The sequence below is a fragment of the Salvelinus alpinus genome, chromosome 9, assembly GCF_045679555.1.
Source record: "Salvelinus alpinus chromosome 9, SLU_Salpinus.1, whole genome shotgun sequence".
Lineage (NCBI taxonomy): Eukaryota > Metazoa > Chordata > Actinopteri > Salmoniformes > Salmonidae > Salvelinus > Salvelinus alpinus.
Window position 1 is genome coordinate 33734156 of NC_092094.1, and position 19916 is coordinate 33754071.

Consider the following 19916-nt stretch of genomic DNA (forward strand, 5'->3'; position numbering starts at 1 on the left):
TTTTGAAGTCTCTCAAAATGCTCAACAATGCTCCCGCCTTCTCACTTTTGAAATAGGCTTATTACGTTATATGAAACGTATTTCGGTTTTATGAAATTACTCTTGTGCTTATTAGTTTAAATTGTGATTGAATTAAATAGCAATACAGTTCATGTATTTTATGTAATACCTCACTTTGCTAGTAGTCCTCTGTGCTTAGTGTGTAAAGGTAACCTAAGCAGGCAATGGAAAATGAAGCAATGTGATCAGATGGATGAATTTACAACCCACAGTCTCAAGGGTGTTTTGGAAGAACTCTTTAGTGGTAGGCAGTATCAAATGGGGGCTGCCCCTGGGTAAGAACCAAGCACTGACAAAAAGTATCTCTGGATGCACAACATATTAGTGTTTTGCAACAAGTCTGCCACCAACACAGTGTCCCACCGAAATATGAGTCTATCCTCACTGCTGTCAACATGTTAAAAGGTTGTATGTTTAACATGACCTTGCTTGGTCAACTATGATAGTGTATAATGATCTGATATCTCTTGTGATATTTATTTGACATACTTTCTTCCAATTTGGGAATTTATAGATTTGTTGTTGAATATATGTCTGAAGGCTAGCTTGGGAAAATGTGATGTGCACTTGCGGCTATTTGTATGCCTGCTATAAATAGGGTCCTGATGGCACCACAAGTACGCCTATGATTGACAATTGCATTCAGAGTTTTGCTGCTGGGAATCAGGCTCCAAAGGACACTGAAAAGCCTATAAATGGTAAGTTCACAATATTATACACTTTTCTTTCAACCAAGAAGTGTTTGAGTTCAATGTTCACCTCTGAATTGTAAAATAATGTCTAAGGATTATGTTTGACTCCTAAAAACCCTTGTAGAGCCTGATAGCAGTTCCTATTTATAACATTCTCCATTGCAACTGCTTAGCTTGGTCAAAGGAAAGCAGTTACCACTGTCTGAATTATATTTTTGTTTAATAATTGTTACATTGCTTGAGAAAGGTGCATACATGTTATTTTTTATTCAAGGATCTATTTGAGTTGTTGAAAGGTTTCCCAAAGACTAATCTAGATCAAATTTTTACAGTATTCACAGCTGTTTTCTCCTTTCTTTTCCAGCAACTCTTACATCGATAAGACACTGCAACTTGAAACTGGGGCTTTGATCCATGCCAAGCTGAGCTTTTTTTACTCAAGGACCAGTCTTCTGTAGTCGACACTTTTCCTTTATATTTGTGGGAATATCTGTTGAGTGGACAATGACTTCCAGAAGACCAATGACCCGTTCTTACTCTGGCAATGGGAGGTCCGGCGGCAGCTACAATGAGGAGGAGGTCAGCTCTTCGAATGGCCGCATGGAGAGCTGCAACTACCTCTCCAATGTCAGGCCCGAAAACAGGTAGATGACCTCTTCTTCCTTGTTTCATTACGACTCTAGGCATTTCAGTGTGACTCTGTCCACCACACACATTCATTAGATATTTTGGTCGTCTCAACTAATCTGTGGAGCATTCTTCTAATCCAAAATGCAAATGTTACATGGCAAATATTAACCATGCAACAGTATTTCAGTATTCTAAAGAAAAGCACAGCTCTTAGAATACCGGTAAGTATTCTTCATTTGTAGCCTACTTTATATATACAAATGAGTCCCATGTAAAATAATCTAAGACACAAAACCACCAATATGACTGATGGGATGCCTTTATTTGCCTTCTATGAATAGCTACTCAAGGTATTCTCAAATCAGGTAATCGAGGTAATGCATTCTTTCTAACATTTTAACCACCCTTCCTGGTTACACCCAAGAGTGAAAGAGCAAATCTACACCTGTTTTTAACAATGCTGTAAGTGAATATGTTATATTGACTTCTTTGATGTTATTGGACATCAACGTTGATATACAATTTAATTCATACAAAGTTATATGTATATTTTCAACGACATTATAGGCACTGTTTCCATGTCACTTTCTCAACTGCTAAGAAATGTAAAATATTTGAGAGAGCAATCTCAATCTTCCTTCACAATCAGTAATGATCATGAACTGCCTTCTTCCCCTCCCTGGAATAAACAACACACTGTGCAAAGATGTCTATTCAACGTCTATTCCACATTGTTTCAGCGTAAGTTCGTAAAAATTACGTGAAAACAACGTTGATTCAACCACTATGTGCCCAGTGGGAAGTGTAGAATGAATAATGGTTGGCTAAAAGATCCTTGAAATATTGGCTTTCTCATTGGAAAGAACTTCAGCACATGCCCTGAAGAACAGACACTAAAGCTAAAGCACCCTTTCTGTCTCCAGGAGTACATTGTTTGGTGTAATGGCTCAGCTGACTGAGGACACCCAGCCTGTATTTGAGACCACCTTAAAATCCAAGGCCGTGTCAGAGAACTGTAATGTGAAGTTGACATGTGTGGTTACAGGTAGGCCTACACTAAACAACCTCCCTCAGAGTTGACCTACTTACGTGCATTTGTGTATGTGTGTTGGAATGCTTTAGATAGTTATGAGTAGGCGATGGTATTAGTCATTCTGTGGTTAGTTTGAAATCAAAGCAGAGAAACAAACCTACTTCTGAACAGCGATGCAAACATGAATTGAGAAGGGCAATGCATATATAAACGTCAATTGAAGACAATGAAAAGAGAAAAGTTACTTTAAAATGCTTATGACTGCTTATTGTTATGTTTTCTTCTGTAGCTTATTCATTAATCCGAAAATAAAATAAAACTGTTAAAAAGTAAAGGCAGCTGAGACTAAATTAGCAATGGCATAATGTTGGCGCAGAGAGGCAAGACATAAATAGGATTAAAAATCTAAGCAGGTTTTGCTATTTCCTTCCCCCCGGCATCTGAGTTGGCCCCTTCTCAACCACAGCAGTAGAACTTGTGGCCTTGCACACTGCCATGACGCAGCAGTCTGAAGCAGGCCTTGGTTCTTGATACAATTTCCTTTCAAAGCTTTCTGTTCCTTTTGTTTTATTGCTGATTAATTAATTCATAAGATGCATGAAAAAACAGCTAATGGCTACTGTGTTCATACCTCAATGGTAACCTGGAAATTAAAATAATGATCATACGGGGCATAATCTTAATGAGAGATAAACATGAAACTATATCTAATAAAAAATAGGTTTTTGGAGTATTTAACCAGGTCATTATTTTACACTGTATGTCTGTGATGTACAGTTGAAGTCAGAAGTTTAAATTCACTTTGTATTTCAACCACCCCACAAATTTCTTGATAACAAACTATAGTTTTGGCAAGTCGGTTAGGTAATCTACTTTGTGCATGACACAAGTAATTTTTCCAACAATTCTTTACAGACAGATTTTTTCACTTTTAACTCACTGTATCATAATTCCAGTGGGTCAGAAGTTTACATACACTAAGTTGACTGTGCCTTTAAACAGCTTGGAAAATTCCCGAAAATGATGTCATGGCTTTAGAAGCTTCTGAGACTAATTTACTTCATTTGAGTCAATTGGAAGATGTATCTGTGGTTGTATTTCAAGGCATACCTTCAAACTCAGTGCCTTTTTGCTTGACATCAAGGGAAAATCAAAAGAAGTCAGCCAAGACCTCAGAAAAAAAATTGTAGACCTCCACAAGTCTGGTTCATCCTTTGGAGCAATTTCCAAACGCCTGAAGGTACCACGTTCATCTGTACAAACAATAGTACGCAATTATGGGACCATGCAGCCGTCATACCGCTCAGGAAGGAGACGCGTTCTGTCTCCTAGAGATTAACGTACTTTAACGCAAATCAATCCCAGAACAACAGCAAAGGACCTTGTGAAGATGCTGGAGGAAACAAGTACAAAAGTATCTCTATCCACAGTAAAACGAGTCCTATATCGACATAACCTGAAAGGCCGCTCAGCATGGAAGAAGCCACTGCTCCAAAACCGCCATCAAAAAGTCAGACTACGGTTTGCAACTGCACATGGGGACAAAGATCGTACTTTTTGGAGAAGTGTCCTCTGGTCTGATGAAACGAAAATAGAACTGTTTGGCCATAATGACCATTGTTATGTTTGGAGGAAAAAGGGGGAGGCTTGCAAGCCGAAGAACACCATCCCAACCATGAATCACGGGGGTGGCAGCGTCATGTTGTGGGGGTGCTTTGCTGCAGGAGGGACTGGTGCACTTCACAAAATAGATGGCATCGCGAGGGAGGGAGGAAAATTATGTGGATATATTGAAGCAACATCTCAAGACATCAGTCAGGAAGTTAAAGCTTGGTCTCAAATGGGCCTTTCAAATGGACAATGTGGGGTCACGATGCCATCTATTTTGTGAAGTGCACCAGTCCCTCCTGCAGCAAAGCACCCCCACAACATGACGCTGCCACCCCCGTGATTCATGGTTGGGATGGTGTTCTTCGGCTTGCAAGCCTCCCCCTTTTTCCTCCAAACATAACAATGGTCATTATAGCCAAACAGTTCAATTTTCGTTTCATCAGACCAGAGGACACTTCTCCAAAAAGTACGATCTTTGTCCCCATGTGCAGTCCCCAAGCAAACTTCCAAAATTGTGGCAAAATGGCTTAAGGACAACAAAGTCAAAGTATTGGAGTGGCCATCATAAAGCCCTGACCTCAATCCTATAGAAAATTTGTGGGCAGAACTGAAAAAGCGTGTGCGAGCAAGGATGCCTACAAACCTGACTCAGTTACACCAGCTCTGTCAGGAGGAATGGGCCAAAATTCACCCAACTTATTGTGGGATGCTTGTGGAAGGCTACCCGAAACGTTTGACCCAAGTTAAACAATTTAAAGGCAATGCTATCAAATACTAATTGAGTGTATGTAAACTTCTGACCCACTGGGAATGTGATGAAATAAATAAAAGCTCAAATATATCATTCTCTCTACTATTATTCTGACATTTCACATTCTTAAAATAAAGTGGTGATCCTAACTGACCTAAGTCAGGGAATTTTAACTAGGATTAAATGTCAGAAATTGTGAAAAACTGAGTTTAAATGTATTTGGCTAAGGTGTATGTAAACTTACGACTTCAACTGTACCATCTCCATGTGATGTCCACAGGAAACCCAGCCCCAGAACTGACGTGGTACAGAGACGACATGGAGTTGGACCGATACTGCGGTCTTCCAAAATATGAAATTGGCCGCAATGGAAAAACTCACACACTCCAAATTTACAAGTATGTAAGGCAATGAGAATACCATACACAATTTACACCAGATAATAAATGTCAGGAAATTCAACGATTACAATTTGGGTTTAGAATATGTGTATTCTTGTGCTCAATGGTGCCTGCACTGTTCCCAAAATGATTTGAGTCTCTCTCTTTCCAGCTGCACAGTGGATGATGCAGCCATCTATCAGGCTTCAGCCAGGAACAGCAAAGGCATTGTCTCCTGCTCTGGGGTTCTGGAGGTGGGCACCATGAGCGAGTTCAAGATCCACCAGAGGTTCTTTGGCAAGCTGAAAGAGAAGGCAGAGAACAAGAAGAGGGAGTTGGAAGAGAGCAGGAGAAGGGGCAATGAGAATGTCCAGAAGGAGCCTCAGGAACAGAAGCCTCTCCAGAACAGCCCGATCGCCCCTCAGAGGAAGCGCCGGACCCCAAGTGCCCTCTCTTCACCACCGGATGGGGAGGAGAACACAGTCAGCCAGGGGGCAGCGGCTGTAGAACCTAATGGGGCCAGTGCTGAAGTCAGTGAACCGGCCGCAGTGACGACTACAGAGAATGGGAGCAAGACTCCCAACAATGACTTTGACAATGTGGAGATTGTCACCACCAAGCCCCCAACCACAGAAATCTTTGCCAAAAAGAAGATGAAGATCTCAAATGGTATAGATTCTGGGGTTGTCAGCAGTAACAGTAGTCATACAGGACCGGGCACCAGTGAAAATGCATATGATGGAGGAATAAGTTTGGCTCAATTTCTGTCAGAGACCCTTCATTCACAGACTGCTGAGGAAAAGAAGATCCCTGCACGAGTGGAGGAAACTGTGGCAGTGGAGGCAATGGATACTACTACTACAGATCCTAAAACAAATGCAGAAAAACAGAAAGAAAGAGAGGAGAAGGGGAGAGAGAGGTCAGAAAGAGGAACGGCAGAGAGAGAGAGGATGCTTGGAGAAGAACAGGAAAGAGAGAAAATGTCAATTGAGAGAGATAAACAAAGAGCAAGAGAGGCAGAGCAGTTGCAAAGGATAACAGGACATAACAACACTGCCTCAGAGGTCAGAATGGAGGCTAAGACGCATGTCTATAAGGAGGGAGATCCTCAAGATTACCACCACATTCAGGAAACTCTTTCCAATGTGCTCCACTCAGTCAAATACTTTTTCTTTGGTAAGAGTAAGAAGGATCATGCTTCTTCTGATCATCATGTGAAAGTTCAGGAGAGGGACAGAGGTCATCCAGTTGCCCCAACGCAGCCGTACCCTAGCCCTCCCCATCCACAGGAGCCAGATGGTCACCCAGAGGTGTATAAAACCCCCACAGAGGAGACAGTGCCCATGGCGGTAGTAGCACCAAAAACTAACGTACCACACAAGCAGCTAGCGTCATTTGAGAGGTTGAACTCAGCTGAACACAAGCATGGATTTACTGTTTCACACTCAGAAGAACCCCCTTCAGCTCTCAGAAGAGCACCAGAGAGTGTGCCTGATTCACTGGAGCATGTTGAGCAGAAGGAGGTATGTCCGGAGGTGATGATCAGCAGCAGTACAGAGACAGTGCCCACATCTGGCCCTCCAGCCCTCAGTGAGGTAAGTACCTTGTTGCTTCTGAGATCATCTTGACCGCTCAGTCTCAGTCTCACACTGCAGTAGGCCGGGTTATTTATAGATTGTACATTTGTGCAACAAGACTTGAATCTAACCACACCAGGCCAACAGCCAAAACTGTACAAATGATTAAGCCACAGCAAATAGACAGATAATGTCCAGAGTCCAGACTACGGAGAACATGGTGGATGCAGATGAATGGTATCAGAGACTATGGGTTTGTTAGTTGTTCTGTGTTCGTAGGCACCACCTATGCTCTGGAGCAGACAGAACACACTAGCCCATTTAGGAAACTATCAGCACCAGTCATCCAGGCTCTGTTACACCATCTAGACTGTTGAGAGTGTAAGTTTCAGTGCATTAGTATCACTCGAGAGCTACACCTCGCACAATGTAGGGAGGGAAACAAGGAACTTGCCTACATGAACATGTCAACTTGTATAAAAGAATGAGACTGTTGGGGCAGTCTGCTCTTGACTAATACAAATAATTCTCAGGGAGATTGGATGAGGTGATGAAAAAATTTGTCTTTACAAACACTATAAATTGCACTGATGAAACAAATGTTGTAATTCTCTGTGCACTCTTTCCACTGGGCTTTAATGGTAATCCACTTGTCAAAATTGGACCGACATGCCAAAGATGGCTGAGCGTGTAGACACAGGGTATCAGGGTCTTGTGGTCTCTGAGGCAGGCCCTGGCATGAGAGTAGGACCTCTTCACATTGGACACATAAAACTCTGTCTCTTCTGTAATGGAGGAAGCCTCTCCATACGTAGAGTGACTGGGCACTGGTGCTTCTATCTCCCTGTCAAACTCTCAGGGTTGTATTAGCTTTCGTTTGCATGTACTGAGACAATAAGATAAGCCTACCATTATGTTGTGACCATGAAATAGGATTACATTTCAACAATGAGCTCTGCTCACATGACTTACTGACATTGTTAAATTCCATGTTATACTGTAGACTATGTAACAGTATGGCTCATCATTAACTTCACTGGCAAACAGATATGGTTTTATTTCATGGATTTACTTCCTTTCTAGTTGAAATGCTGAAAGATTGTGTCAGTAATGCAACTAGAATCCACATCTCGCTCAATGCCAGTGACACATGATGACACAGATTCTATTAGTCCCCTATGGTGCTAATTTCATTAACCTCCAAGTCTTCTGTCCAGTGTGTTTGTATTGGATGAGAAGAACATGTGCAGTAAGGGGAGCTGCTCTCCACTCTTAACACACACTTACACCTGGCAAGCAGTGGTTTTGTGAACAGGTTTCTCCATAATGTGGAACTGCAACTCCCCTTTTCTGTTGTGGCGAGTTAATGTTAGATGTTGGAGCAAATCAGTTGGAGGAACTCATAACATTCGACAGAACTTGTGCTTGCGCACAAGAGTGAAACTTCAGTGAAATAAAGAGGCCTAGTTCTTGCCAGAGCTCCATTTTTAGATTGAACGTGACACCAGTTCCTCTCCATTAACCACAACTTCTATTTTATGGGCTCTCCTGTTCTAACATGTTGTCATGGAACTTCACGTGGCTTTTTTTCTGTCAGGAGCACATGAAAGTGATTTATCATTAATGACTTAAGAAAAAAAATGACCTAAGAAAAAAGTCAGGGGAAGTTGTAGATAGGACTGACATAGATTCCTCAAAATGATAAATGTTATGATTCAGTGTAAACTACATAGTGCTCTTCAAACAAATCTGTAATCCAGGAAAAAGAAGATTGCATTAAAATATACTTTTTTAATTGTCTGAAACATTTGTTTGAATTAAGATGGACATTGCTTTTACCTCAGGCATTGTTACTTTTATTTGGTTCAGTTTTTCAAAACAGGAAATATGTTGACACAAATATAATGTATGACTTTTAAGTTCAAGTCACGTAGGTGTTGTCCCTATTTCCCCAAAGACAACTGAATTTTCTTAGCATGTGCCGGGCAACAGTAAATTACTTTGAGCATGAGTCACTTGAGCTGGGATCAGTTTATGGTCCCTTGCCAACAGACAGGCACTCATTCATTCAGCTCACTAGCTCATTGTGTAAATAACACACCTGTTAAAGGACTGGGGAAATCCCCAATTTCATCACAACCGGTTCCTTCTCAGGATACTTTAACCTGCCTGACAGGTAAACACCTCAATTATCATAACACAATGGTCTCCCTTCAAATACACTGCTCAAAAAAATAAAGGGAGCACTTAAACAACACAATGTAACTCCAAATCAATCACACTTCTGTGAAATCAAACTGTCCACTTAGGAAGCAACACTGATTGACAATAAATTGCACATGCTGTTGTGCAAATGGAATAGACAACAGGTGGAAATTATAGGCAATTAGCAAGACACCCCCAATAAAGGAGTGGTTCTGCAGGTGGTGACCACAGACCACTTCTCAGTTCCTATGCTTCCTGGCTGATGTTTTGGTCACTTTTGAATGCTGGCGGTGCTTTCACTCTAGTGGTAGCATGAGACGGAGTCTACAACCCACACAAGTGGCTCAGGTAGTGCAGCTCATCCAGGATGGCACATCAATGCGAGCTGTGGCAAGAAGGTTTGCTGTGTCTGTCAGCGTAGTGTCCAGAGCATGGAGGCGCTACCAGGAGACAGGCCAGTACATCAGGAGACGTGGAGGATGCCGTAGGAGGGCAACAACCCAGCAGCAGGACCGCTACCTCCGCCTTTGAGCAGGAGGAGCACTGCCAGAGCCCTGCAAAATGACCTCCAGCAGGCCACAAATGTGCATGTGTCTGCTCAAACGGTCAGAAACAGACTCCATGAGGGTGGTATGAGGGCCCGACGTCCACAGGTGGGGGTTGTGCTTACAGCCCAACACCGTGCAGGACGTTTGGCATTTGCCAGAGAACACCAAGATTGGCAAATTCGCCACTGGCGCCCTGTGCTCTTCACAGATGAAAGCAGGTTCACACTGAGCACGTGACAGATGTGACAGAGTCTGGAGACGCCGTGGAGAACGTTCTGCTGCCTGCAACATCCTCCAGCATGACCGGTTTGGTGGTGGGTCAGTCATGGTGTGGGGTGGCATTTCTTTGGGGGGCCGCACAGCCCTCCATGTGCTCGCCAGAGGTAGCCTGACTGCCATTAGGTACCGAGATGAGATCCTCAGACCCCTTGTGAGACCATATGCTGGTGCGGTTGGCCCTGGGTTCCTCCTAATGCAAGACAATGCTAGACCTCATGTGGCTGGAGTGTGTCAGCAGTTCCTGCAAGAGGAAGGCATTGATGCTATGGACTGGCCCGCCCGTTCCCCAGACCTGAATCCAATTGAGCACATCTGGGACATCATGTCTCGCTCCATCCACCAACGCCACATTGCACCACAGACTGTCCAGGAGTTGGCGGATGCTTTAGTCAAGGTCTGGGAGGAGATCCCTCAGGAGACCATCCGCCACCTCATCAGGAGCATGCCCAGGCGTTGTAGGGAGGTCATACAGGCACGTGGAGGCCACACACACTACTGAGCCTCATTTTGACTTGTTTTAAGGACATTACATCAAAGTTGGATCAGCCTGTAGTGTGGTTTTCCACTTTAATTTTGAGTGTGACTCCAAATCCAGACCTCCATGGGTTGATAAATTTGATTTCCATTGATAATTTTTGTGTGATTTTGTTGTCAGCACATTCAACTATGTAAAGAAAAAAGTATTTAATAAGAATATTTCATTCATTCAGATCTAGGATGTGTTATTTTAGTGTTCCCTTTATTTTTTTGAGCAGTGTACATTACTGCAAAATAGAAAAGCATGAAACAGAACAAAATATAAGAATGCTTGAATTTATTGCATCTTTGTATCATCAAATCATATGATTATTTTGTTGATTATACTGCCAAATGTAATACAGTAGCAGTAGTTTGATTACAGGTTGTTTCCTTGTATGGAAAAAAGAGGAGCTGTTTAGCTTATCTTGTGTAGACAAAACTGTCAGTTTTATGAAAAACTCTTTGTATTTGCCAAATCTTGGTTTCAACTAACCTCTAGCCTACTCAATATGGTAAGGGCGAGTTCATTGAAAACTGAAAGGTTGTGAAAAAAATTATATATTGTCTGTGGTCAAACGGATACAACATGTTACAACATGTTGCTGATACAACATGTTCACAAAGGTTATACAGTTCACGTATGATGAAAACTCTGATACTGTATAGGGATCTTTAGATGTTCTGGCTTTATATTATATCAGTGGTCATCTTTAAATGCTAATCTTTGATAATGGCACCGGATGGGATGGCTGCTGTTTTACGGGCTCCTAACCAACTGTGCTAGTTTGTTTGTTTTTTCGCATTGTTTGTAACTTATTATGTACATAAAGTTGCTGCTACTGTCTCTTATGACCGAAAAGAGCTTCTGGATATCAGAACAGTGATTACTCACCTCGAACTGGACGAAGATTTTTTCTTTAACGAGTCTGTTGCAAAGGATATACTGCTTTCCGGGGGAACAGGTCCACATCCCGTCATTCACGTGAAGAAAGGCGGAGATACAGAGGGAGAAGGTCTGGATGCCTTGTTAGGATTCGTAGGCGAGTGAGTAAATCGTCATACCATTGGTTCTATTGGCCAACATGCAATCAATGGAAAACAAACTCGATGATCTACGGTCGAGAATATCCTACCAACGAGATATTAAAAACTGTAATATCTTATGATTCACCGAGGTGTGGCTGAACGACGACACGGATAATATAGAGCTGGCTGGTTTAACATGTCTAATGTTAAAGAAGTCTCGAAATATTGCTCACCTGAGGTAGAGTACCTCATGATAAGCTGTAGACCACACTATCTACCAAGAGAGTTCTTATCTATGTTATTCATAGCTGTCTATATACCACCACAAACCGATGCTGGCACTAAGACCGCACTCATTGAGCTGTATAAGGCAATAAGCATACAAGAAAATGCTTATCCAGAAGCGGCGCTCCTAGTGGCCGGGGACTTTAATGCAGGCAAACTTAAATCCGTTTTACTTCATTTCTACCAGCATGTCACATGTTTAACCAGAGAAAAGACAATTCTAGACCACCTTTACTGCACACACAAAGACACATACAAAGCTCTCCCTCGCCCTCCATTTGGCAAATCTGAACATAGCTCTATCCTCCTGATTCCTGCTTACAAGCAAAAACTAAAGCAGGAAGTACCAGTGACTCGCTCAATGCGGAAGTGGTCCGATGCTCAATGGCAGCACCCAAGGGGCTTGAATTTTCGAGCTCTCCCCGTAAATTTTGCAGTGATGTAGTGTCCCCATGAGTGACAGAACACTGAGCCAATCACGCTACAACTAGAGAACATTACCAACCCCTACGCTCCGTATTTTCCGCTGGCTGCCCCACAACCACAGAAAGAACTGAGCTACTGTAGGCTGAAACACCAGCATTTTGGAGCGGCCTTTCTCAAGAAAGAAAAAAAGAGACCATGTTTGTACGTGGCTTTATTAACTCAATTATACATTTTTTACATTGTTGCAAACTGATATGTGACACGTATTATTGCCAAAATAACATGTAAAACAGGCAACAACAAAATGTTTTTTTCTTTTTTTTTAGCTAAACAGGTTGGGCTCAAAACAGATGGGGCTCTGCCCCACCTGCCCTGAATGACAGGTCGCCACTGTGTTGTTCAGGTATTTCCAAATACCATTTGAGTGTGTTGATGTTTTGTGGTACTAAACAGCTGTGTTTGTTTTTGCCTCAAGGCAACCGTGGACCAGATCCAGGCAGACCCTGTCCCCCATGTGGTTGTCTCAGCCCCACATGAGCCAAACATCCAAGTGTTTTCTTCCGGGACTGATCAGGTGACAAGACATGATGCCAAAACTGAAGATTTACACAAACAGGGTCCATCTGACACTCCATGGAGCCCAGACCCCAGCAGTGGAGCAGGTTTCCATATGTCAAACCGCACTAGTGTGGGTGAAAGCGGGAGTGCTCCTAACAATAATATCTCACCCACAGTCAACCTCGGCCTGATGACAGTAACCACAGAAAGTGAGAAAGAGAAGGCAATGCATGTGGATGAGAAGGGCATTGGAAGTGTCTATGAGACACAAGATAAATGTTATTGTGCTTTTGAGGAGAAAGGAGAGAAAGGTGATGTCAAAGTAGAGAATCAACCATGTCCCACTTTAAATGTGAGTGTTTTAGAGGAGAATAGAGAGAAGATACATAACAAGGAGATCCATTTCAAAAGTTTGCTCCCAGAGAGTTCAGAGAATGATGGTCAAAATACACCAGAGGAATGCCCTCCTGTGGCAGGGGGGGACCATTATCTCAACATAAAAGAGAATTCTACCTTAGCTTTGGAGGAAAGTCTTGAACGTGCCTTAAAAGTGGAATATACTCCTGCTTTGGAGAAAGGTTTTGTGGACAGTTCATTTGGCAACCTGAAGATACAAGAACAGGTGGCACCTATTGTGCAGAAAACGTCTGAGCAAAAGGATGTGAACTTAGAGGGAAACGACGTGCCAACCCGCACTATTGAGAGACATGTTGAAACAGAAGAAAAGGTGACTGAAATAAAGGTGGAAGTGCTGGGTGAATCTAAGATCCACTCAGAGACCCAGCCTGTGAAAGGCTCTGTCATTGTGTCCCCTGAGCCACCAGTGTCAGCATCAGTTACCAGTCCAGAGGCTAATTCCACTCATCTGGGTGGATACTTTGGAAATGTACCAGAGATTAGAATGGTAGATTCTGCTCTTAGAATCCCAGAAATCAAAATAATTGTGCCAGAACAACAGATAAAAGAAAAGCAAATGATTATACCAAATATAGAGATTATGGAAGCAGAAGTCAAAGAGCCTACACAGCCATTGATACCTATTACACCAAATGAACGTACATCAGAGCCAGACATTTTCCAAAAGGATGTTGCAAATGATGTGTCAGGCATAATGATAGCAGAAAATAGCTCAGCTTTTACCCCAGTGGTTATAGATGTGACACCCACTCAAGAAAGTATGTGGAATGATGAAATCATCCGACCAACAGAGAAATTGCAGGAAGTTCCACAACCAGTTGAAGAGGCAAAAACACCTACGGCAGAGCAGTCAACTAACATAAAGAATGAGTGGCTCACAAAGACGTTAATTCCTACAATAAATGTTTCCTATACTGATGACAGTAAACTCAGGAAAATAGATCATGAACATCCACATGTCAAGCCCTCCGTCTTAGATAGAGGAAAGCCAAAGGAAGCACCCAGTGTGCCTCTGCGTGTGGTCCCTCCTATTTCTGAAAGCAAGGAGCTTCCTAAAAATGAGAATAAAGAATCAGAATCATTGACGGATATGCTCAGGGGGGTCAAGAGTGATTTTGAAAATGTTACTTCCTATGAGTCTGACAAAACCCATAGTGATCCACAGAAACAGACTACAGAAACAAAGGAACAGAGTATGATAGACAACATCCCCTCTGTGTCATATAAAGCCTTAATGCCAACAGAAGTAACAACAATACAAAAAGCTGTGGACATCGGTTTTACTGAAACTGAAAAAGTAAAACCACTCAAAGAGTCAAGGATAGAGTCTTACATCATTGGCGATGAACCAAGAGAAAGAAACCCTATTGAAAGGCTTGCTGTCAAACCCCCAACACCCCCCAGGAGTCCCAGCAGTCTCCGCAGACTCACGTCAAGGACTCCCCCTGCCATTACTGTGGATGACCCTCCTAACAGTGAGAAGGCAGTATCGGAGCAGAGTGGTGGAGACACCCCAACGTCCTCCCTGTCCTGTGAGAGCAGCCCCAGGTTGAAAAGAAGGGACAGTCTGACCCTCATCCGCTCTGCCACGCCCGAAGAGCTGGCCTCTGGAGCTCGCCGCAAGATCTTCATCCCCAGGGAGGGAGAAGGGGTTGGGGTAGTGGTGGCGCTGGGTGTGGGTGGTAGTCCGCTGGACACCCAGGTCAAGAAGGAGGCTCCATATATGTCACCCAGTCAGGCTCGCAGGGCAGCGTTCCTGCAGGCACCAGCAGGCTCACAGACCCCACCGCTGGAGAGACGGTCCCCTCTTCTGAGCCGTAGGAAGGCCACCCTGGAGGTGCCCAAAGTTGTGGAAGAGATCAGCACTGAGGAGCCAGAGAGCCCCAAGACTGAGGTCAAACCTCCTGAGAAGGAGAAGCAGAACCCCTTCAAAGGTAAAACAATAAAATAGGAAAAGTAGGAGATTGTGTTTGATTTTAAATGAGTTAGTTGTTTTACATTAACCCAATATTGTTGTTTTGCTCATCTCTTGGTGTTGGTAACTCAGGGACTGTACAGTAGACATGTGTCTCCTATCAGGGTGGGCTGATCAGGAAGCTTCCACTGGAGGAAGTGAAAACATTAGAGAGTATCATGTACAGTATATCTTTACCTTGTTGTCCCCCCTCCCTCTCCCACCAGCTCCTCAGGTTATCCGTAAGATCAGGGGAGAGCCTTTCCCAGATGCCTCAGGACACTTGAAGCTCTGGTGCCAGTTCTTCAACGTGCTCAGTGACTCCACCATCAAGTGGTACAGGGACGAGGAAGAGATAGTAGAGGTGAAAAGAAGGTAAATCTCTAGGCAATCTCCCATCCCAGAGTTTACAGTATCTGCTTGCCATACAATCTAGTGGTGAAATCTCATTTATACTCAACCTGATCAAAGCCATTATGTAGTTACAGTGTTAGACACCAGCCCTCTGAAAACAGTTGCTTTATACAGTGATACTGTAAACATTAATTAATAGCCCAATAGACTGGTTAATCTGGGCCATATGCTATATATGAAGGACTAATGTTGTGAAGATGAACTGCCTTTAATAATACCAGCGTGGCCATCACACAGTCATGCCATTTTCTCATTCTCACTCGGAGAGGTATCCAGCTCATGTGACCAGGGAGTCCACCCAGCTCTGAGCCCTACTGTGATGCAAGGTGAATCTTTGGCCAGACACAGCCACTGTAAACTGAGACACTCTATTTCGCAATCACCAGGGGACATTAAAGTCTAGATCTGTGCTATTGGCTGCTGGGTCAGCAAAATCTCCCCTCGCCAAGCACGGCACGCAGCACTACTGTCTGTCTCAGTCTCAGTCGCACAGTGACCTCTTGTGGAGGTGAATACGATATTGAACATGACGTGAGCGTTTGAATAAGCCGTGAGCGTATGCCTTGTGTCACGTCAACCTGTTTATTTTACTTTATTTCCCAGTGGAGGAGATGAAAGCCAAGTGGCGTTGGCCATCGTCCAGACATCCAGTCGAGATTGTGGGGTGTATGGCTGCTCAATCAAGAACGAATTTGGGACAGATTCCACTGACTTCCTTCTCAGCGTAGACCGTAAGTGATGTCAACTGAACATAATTTTGAAATCACACAATATTATTTCAACAATTTTTTCCATGAGTTACCATTTGTGATTGTTTTCTCTTCTTCTGCAGTACTTTCAGAGTACTTCCTGCGGGAGGATTTAGAAGGTAAGCCTCACAGGCACTGAGAGGTTTATACAGTAATAACTTCTATTTGCTTGCTGTATTGTTGCATACCTTATGGCAATTATTCTAACAGTGTTACTACTCCTGTGGAGAGCTTCTGACATTCATATTGTGTTCTTTACAGTTGGAGAAGAGATGGAAATGACTCCAATGCTATTCACCAAAGGCCTAGCAGACCCAGGCTACTGGGGGGAGAAGTTCTTTGGGCGCATCATGACACAGGAGGCCCACCTGGGAGAGGGCTGTGCACACAAGGCCTGCAGGGCGAAGGTTATCTATGGCCTAGACCCTGTGTTTGAGTCCGGAACCACCTGTATCATTAAATTACAAAGCCCCATCGCCTATGGGACCAAACAGGAGAGCAACCTTGCAGAGAGAAACATGGAAATTACTAAGCAAGTGAGTCTTATTGTACAGTACAGTATGTACAGTACATTTCATCACAAGAACAGCTCTCCTATAGAGTTATGTATTGCTCTGACTCTGCATTTCTGTGTCAAGCATGAAAAAATTTACAGAAATGGTCAGCTGTTGTTTGGTATTGCAACATAGGAAGTAATCTCTACTGGGTCGTATTTATTAGGCACCAAACAGAGGAAAATGGACTGAAACAGGGAGGGAAGGGACTACCTGAACTCTAGTTTTCCGTTGCAAACCATTTTGCTACAGTGTGCCATAATGAATATGACCCTGGTCTTGTGGTGTTATCGAATAATAGCATTCAGGTACTAAGTCAGAGACTGAGTCCAGGGTTCATACCAATGCATAACCAGCGTTGATTAGTGTAACAATTGAATTGAAGAGCCTCAGTGTAGAGAAAACGCATATGGCATATCTTCACATTTTGTCTCACCAGGAGTGCAAAATCCAAAACACAGTTCGAGAGTATTGCAAAATCTTTGCAGCTGAAGCGAGGGTGATTGAAAACTTTGGCTTTTCACTGGAGTAAGTAATATAATGACTGCAATGTATATTTTGATCATTAAAACATGTTTTTTTTATGAATACACTTATTAATGATCATTATCAATACACAATAGTATGAGTAAATTGAGGACAAAAAACAGCTGAGTATGATTATGTAATTCTTTCCCTGCACGTGCCAACACCTTTGTTTTGCTGCATCTTTACACAGAGTGAGCCCTCTCTATCTGGTGTACCGCCCTGCCAACTCTGTCCCTTACGCCACTGTGGAGGCTGACCTGAAGGGCATCTTCCTTAAGTACTGTATGATGGATGCCAAAGGCAGGCTGATCACCAGAGCCACCTCAGAGGTGGAAATGAAATGCTGCTCCTTCCAGCATTGGATACACCAATGGACAAACAGCAACTTACTGGTTACTGGGCTGGAGGGTATGAAAGATTAGCAGACAGGGTCATTTTCAACGGAAAAAGATGAACAAAGTCAGTTCAAATAACAATATGATCCATGTACTTTGTTTCTTTCAGGTGTTGGACCGAAGATCACTAAAGTTAGAATCGTCACGAAATCAAAGGGGTTTGTATATTGAAATATCAGAATAATATATTTAGGTTGTCATATGGAAATACCTATTGATGCTATTATTTGAAGTAGGTCTATACTGTGTTAATGTTTTACCAGTTGGTCCACATCATCTTATCCGACTCTTAGTTATGAAATTACTTCTGCATTGCAGGTATCAAGGCCTTACAGAGGATGGTTCTCCTAAGGTGTTTGAGCAGTTCCTGACCCAGCATCAGTGTAACTACTACTGTGGGCTCCTCAGCCTGAGAACCCTGAAGCCCATGGACACCCTGCAGCAGACCCCCAAGATCAAAGGCTCCCGGAGCCCCTTGCTCGTCAGGAAGTTGGGCTCGTCCAGCCCTCAGCTCAACAGGAAGTTGGGCTCATCCAGCCCCCAACTGCAGAGAAAAGGACTGAACAGCCCCTTGACAACCAGAAAGGCCACCTCCAGCCCAAAAGTGCCTAGAAAGACTAGGGAGACAGAAGACAACCAGTCCACAGCCAAACCCAAGGAGAGTCTCAAAGTTGTGGTATGAGGTAGCAACGTCCAAAGAGAATACATATCAAAGCAGCATCCCTTTTCTTTCACGCCAACGTTCAGCTTTTTTATGTTTTCCTGTCACCCATTGCTGTATTTAGTTGGGTTGAAGCTAGAACGACCAGCATGGCCTTGAACAAAATGTTACAGAGCTTGTGCCTGAAAAGTCTTCATCCAAGAAGGAGAGACAAACAGGGAGATGAGTTAAAATCTAGGGTATAGGTCACCCTAGTGGATGTTTATATAACATTACTGTGAATTTCTCAATAACCATCAGTAGTAGTAAGATACTCCCCATTCTCCAGCTTAATTAATGCTGAAACGGTTTAAGTGAGTGGAGGAGGTACAGTACCTTTAAGAAAACTTCCAGCACTAAGGAAATGGGACACAGTTCTCTCACACATCCAGTACAGTCCTCTTCAAAAGAAGAGACTTATGAAGTGGTTGAAACAATGGTGCTGGATACAAAGCCGTGGCCGTAAGCAGAGCTCTAATAGCTTGATGCAGATGCAAGGGTAGTGAAGTGCAGCAACTGCATTGTACATCTGGGATGTATATGTCTTGGTCATTGAAATTGTTTTTGTTGAACAGTAATTGGATCTTGTTACTGTTGGTCGTATAGCATGCTCTACTTGTTTCTATTATGGCAGTATTATGTCCTTAAACTACGCATTACAGTCTTCCGAACACTGAGCAAAGACAACACTACTCTTGCCTCTTCACTGGGAATATGTTTTTGTGCACTTTTTTTGCCAATGTTTTCTTGCCTTTTGAAAACTGCCAGGTTTTAGTAGTTCAGTTCATTTTTGTTGAACTTTGTTCAAATCCTGTAATCTGTTCATTGGAAATGAACATGTTCACATGCTTAAGTCTGAACAGTACAGTACACCGATCCCCTTAACCTGGTTCTTCAAAGGAACAGTACAGTACACCGATCCCCTTAACCTGGTTCTTCAAAGGAACAGTACAGTACACCGATCCCCTTAACCTGGTTCTTCAAAGGAACAGTACAGTACACCGATCCCCTTAACCTGGTTCTTCAAAGGAACAGTACAGTACACCGATCCCCTTAACCTGGTTCTTCAAAGGAACAGTACAGTACACCGATCCCCTTAACCTGGTTCTTCAAAGGATTGACTCTTTAACTGAACTTGAGTGTTGAAGAGCAATAAGGGGATTACTGAAATAAACGCTTTAACTTTGGAATGCACATGTTTGGTGCCATTTAAATGGGTCAACTCACAAAGTGAAAGAATAAGCGCTATAATATCAGAACCATGTAGAAACTGCTTTGGACCTGGCCCATGATCACAGTAAAGCAGTAGCTCACCTCCAGCTGACTTTTGCGATTGAAAATTATATGCATTCTCAACATTCACACTTCTGGGGGAGGGGTGGGATGGGGATATTGTCACTAGTTTGAAGCGTACAGTATGTACGTGAGTGAGTGAGTGAGTGAGTGAGTGAGTGAGTGAGTGAGTGAGTGAGTGTGAGTGAGTGAGTGAGAGCATGCAAGAGGGATTAAGAGTGTTTGATATGTTGGCAGAATGCTACTGAAATGAATGTCCCTGACACTGTAATATCTGGTATGTTATGTTGTGATTTTGTAAAATAAAAGTGTACATACAATTAATGTCAAAC

At 43.0% G+C, this 19916-nt stretch overlaps 1 protein-coding gene across 1 annotated transcript; it reads left to right on the top strand.

The window, feature by feature from the left end:
• The first annotated feature begins 412 nt into the window (after positions 1–412).
• Positions 413–19904, top strand: alpk3a (alpha-kinase 3a). The gene is made up of 14 exons (XM_071416807.1): positions 413–758; positions 1117–1396; positions 2306–2427; positions 5058–5175; positions 5330–6752; positions 12498–14931; positions 15179–15326; positions 15969–16096; positions 16198–16233; positions 16376–16650; positions 17108–17196; positions 17387–17604; positions 17701–17749; positions 17910–19904. Exons 2-14 carry the CDS (start codon positions 1257–1259, stop codon positions 18271–18273), a joined length of 5544 nt encoding a protein of 1847 aa, XP_071272908.1. The 5' UTR covers positions 413–758; positions 1117–1256; the 3' UTR covers positions 18274–19904.
• The last annotated feature ends 12 nt before the right edge of the window (positions 19905–19916 follow it).